General features: G+C 43.4%; 1 protein-coding gene across 1 annotated transcript; it reads left to right on the forward strand.

Annotated features, from left to right (window-relative positions):
- The first annotated feature begins 964 nt into the window (after nucleotides 1-964).
- On the forward strand, nucleotides 965-2268 carry GPR150 (G protein-coupled receptor 150). Its single transcript, XM_088444635.1, has one exon. The coding sequence runs from the start codon at nucleotides 965-967 to the stop codon at nucleotides 2228-2230; it is 1266 nt and encodes a 421-aa protein (XP_088300761.1). The 3' UTR covers nucleotides 2231-2268.
- Nucleotides 2269-2853: the final 585 nt, after the last annotated feature.

A 2853-nucleotide genomic window follows, 5' to 3' on the forward strand; every position in this document is an offset into this window, starting at 1 on the left:
GAATTTAAAACGTACTATAGGTAGCTTTAAAAAGCAGGAACATCAGTTATCTTGACACCGAATACAGCACATAAACAACCAAGCCAAGCATAACATTAATGAATATAAACCCACTTAGTAGGAATATTGATGATAAGATGGAATAATGTGCCCTCCGATGACGGAGGCCTCCTATGTGGCCACCAGGACACTATTCATTTGTATCTATATAAGCTACACAGGAGATCTCCGTCATCGGAGGGCACAGTGCAATAGTGAGTAACATCTAGGAACAGCAATATGAAAAAGTATGGTTTGTGAGTATGGAAAGTACAGTACAGTGTGTTTAAATTAATTTCTGTCACTCATCCAGGGTGAGGAGATGTTATAAAACCATGGGGTTGTGGGTTTCATTGTAAAAAAAATTGCACTTGTGAAATAATAAAAAAAACGTTTAATAGGAGACTAGAAAATCTCGGCTTGAAGCATGAAGTGTCCAGTGCTTAGGAGCTTGTGAGACAATTTCTTTGACACTTGTTATCATAAAATATTTTAATGCTGAAGCATAACACCTTGGTAAGTAGTCCTAGCATATCCTACCAGCCTATGCTTGCCATTGTGTGTTGGGACCCTCTGAACGGTAACAGGTTGCCTAAACCTGTCATAAAGTAAATGCATATTGATTTTAGGCAATATTGCTTCACTGAAACAAGAGAGTAGTTTCATTCATAGATCAGCTAGCTTATATGACTGTAAAAAAATCGTTTGATCTCACCCATCCACATTTATAATGAAAGAGTAGTGTGCTATAGGGGCATGTCCATACCCCCCATAGGTTAGCGTCAGATGACAGGGTCATATTTAAAGCTGTCGTCTACAAGTGCTAGTCACCTGTAGATTTGAGTCGCTGTTTCTCCGCAGGCGATTTCAGCACCGCACAAACTGGACAGCGTCCACCCCTCGGATACAGGTATCGTCAGTGGCAATGGATGAATTATTCCTGTATGGGAGCTTTTCTCTGGACTATAATGGGTCTGAGGCTGACAGGCACGTGTCCCCAGACCACACATCCATCAATGTGTCTTCTTCCACTGAGCGCAGCTTAGTCGCAGAGTCACCTCGTTATAACAGGCAAATGCGTATAATCGTAATGACCATCATCTTTGCGATAGCGCTTGTGGGTAACTCTGTGGTCCTGTATAAGATCTGCAGCGGGAAGGATAAGAAGCGGAAGATCAATTTCCTAATTGCCCAACTGGCACTAGCCGACCTCTGTGTCTCCGTTCTGACTCTGCTGTCTCAGATCGTGTGGGAGCTCCTGGAGGACGAGTGGCTGGCTGGAGATGTGTCCTGTCGGATCTTTAAGGTCTTTCAAGTTTCTGGACTCATTGCATCGTCCAATATAATCGCTATAATTGCCCTAGAGAGGCATCATGTCATTATGAACCCCTTAAGCTCCCCTCTGCCCACCAGATGCTTTGCAGGTCTGGGCTGGATGCTAGCTCTCCTTCTCTCTGTCCCACAAGGTTTTGTCTTCAAAGCAGTGTACACTAAAGAGGGGAACAGGTGTTGTAATGCCTTTGGGCAGCTGCCCAAGTGGCATGTCCAGGTCTATATCATCTATAGCTCTGTCACAGTATTCTTCTTGCCTTTCTGCATCTTAACCGTAGCGTACAGTCGCATCCTCTGGATTGTCTGGAGAAAGGCTAAGAGCTCGAAAACAGTGAAACAAGTCAAGGGAGTATGCGAGCTCCAGACGACCAAGAGAACATTGAAACTAGTAGCACTCAATAGCTGCATCCCCCGAGCAAAGGTAAAGACACTGAAAATGACTTTAGTTGTCATCATCCTGTTCATTGTGTGCGGACTGCCTTACTTCATTGTAGAGATGAAAATAGCATTTGGCACCGTCACTGGGCTGGATGAGGAGGTAATAGCTGTGCTGGGAATATTTGTGGTGACCAACAGTGCAGTGAACCCCTATGTCTACATCTTCTTCAAATCAAACAATGTATTTCTCAGGAGGCTGGAGAAGAAGATGTGTTTTTGCTGTTGCCTTCATGAGCACAGAAGGACCACCTTCCGCTTGCAGCTATTCCCATCATCCACAACAACACGTAAGCAGGAGATGTCCAGCACCTCCACGTCTGAAGTGGAGGAATGCTCTGTCTTACATCGGTCCCACTCCTGCCTACCGCCTGTGGCGCCCGGTAACAAGGGGCAGGGCGCCCAATGTGAGAGTTGTATGTAAAGGATGGGGAAACACTGGCAGCTTCTCTACAGTATGTGTGGTGCTACCACTCACAAATACACATGCCCAGCCAGTACAAGCACCAGCACGCCGCTTTCAGTTCAGTATCCTAATATGCTGCACATAATGTGCCTGTAACAAACATTCTAACCTGTAAAACGTCACCTTGTACTTCAAAGAGCAAACATTCAAACTGCTGAAATAATCATTGCAGCCAGAAAGAACAGCAGCTAGTATGAAACAAAACCGAGCTCAACAACTTGCTAGTATTGTTTTTATCATGTATTGTACACGCCCTGACCTGTACATGTATATAATGCTGTTGTCTCGTCTAATGTTATTATTTATAATAGGAATGTCACCACATATGAGATCTGTGTGATAGTGAAGAAAAAGAATCACAGCTTTGTCTTAACTTTTTCTTTTTTTAATTTAAATAGCTGATGAACAAGTGTGTTTTTATAATGTCACTGTAGCAGATTATAAGAAGGTGAATAATTTCCATTGGCTCTTGTTTGTTTTTCTTCAGGCTGCTATTAATGATTTATAATTCCAGAATACCATGGCAACCACAGTCACATGGCACATGACAGTGACCTCTTCTGTCTGCTTTTGGCATACCT

The sequence above is a fragment of the Taudactylus pleione genome, unplaced genomic scaffold (genome assembly GCF_031769625.1).
Source record: "Taudactylus pleione unplaced genomic scaffold, aTauple2 ptg000370l, whole genome shotgun sequence".
In the NCBI taxonomy this organism is placed as follows: Eukaryota; Metazoa; Chordata; class Amphibia; order Anura; family Myobatrachidae; genus Taudactylus; species Taudactylus pleione.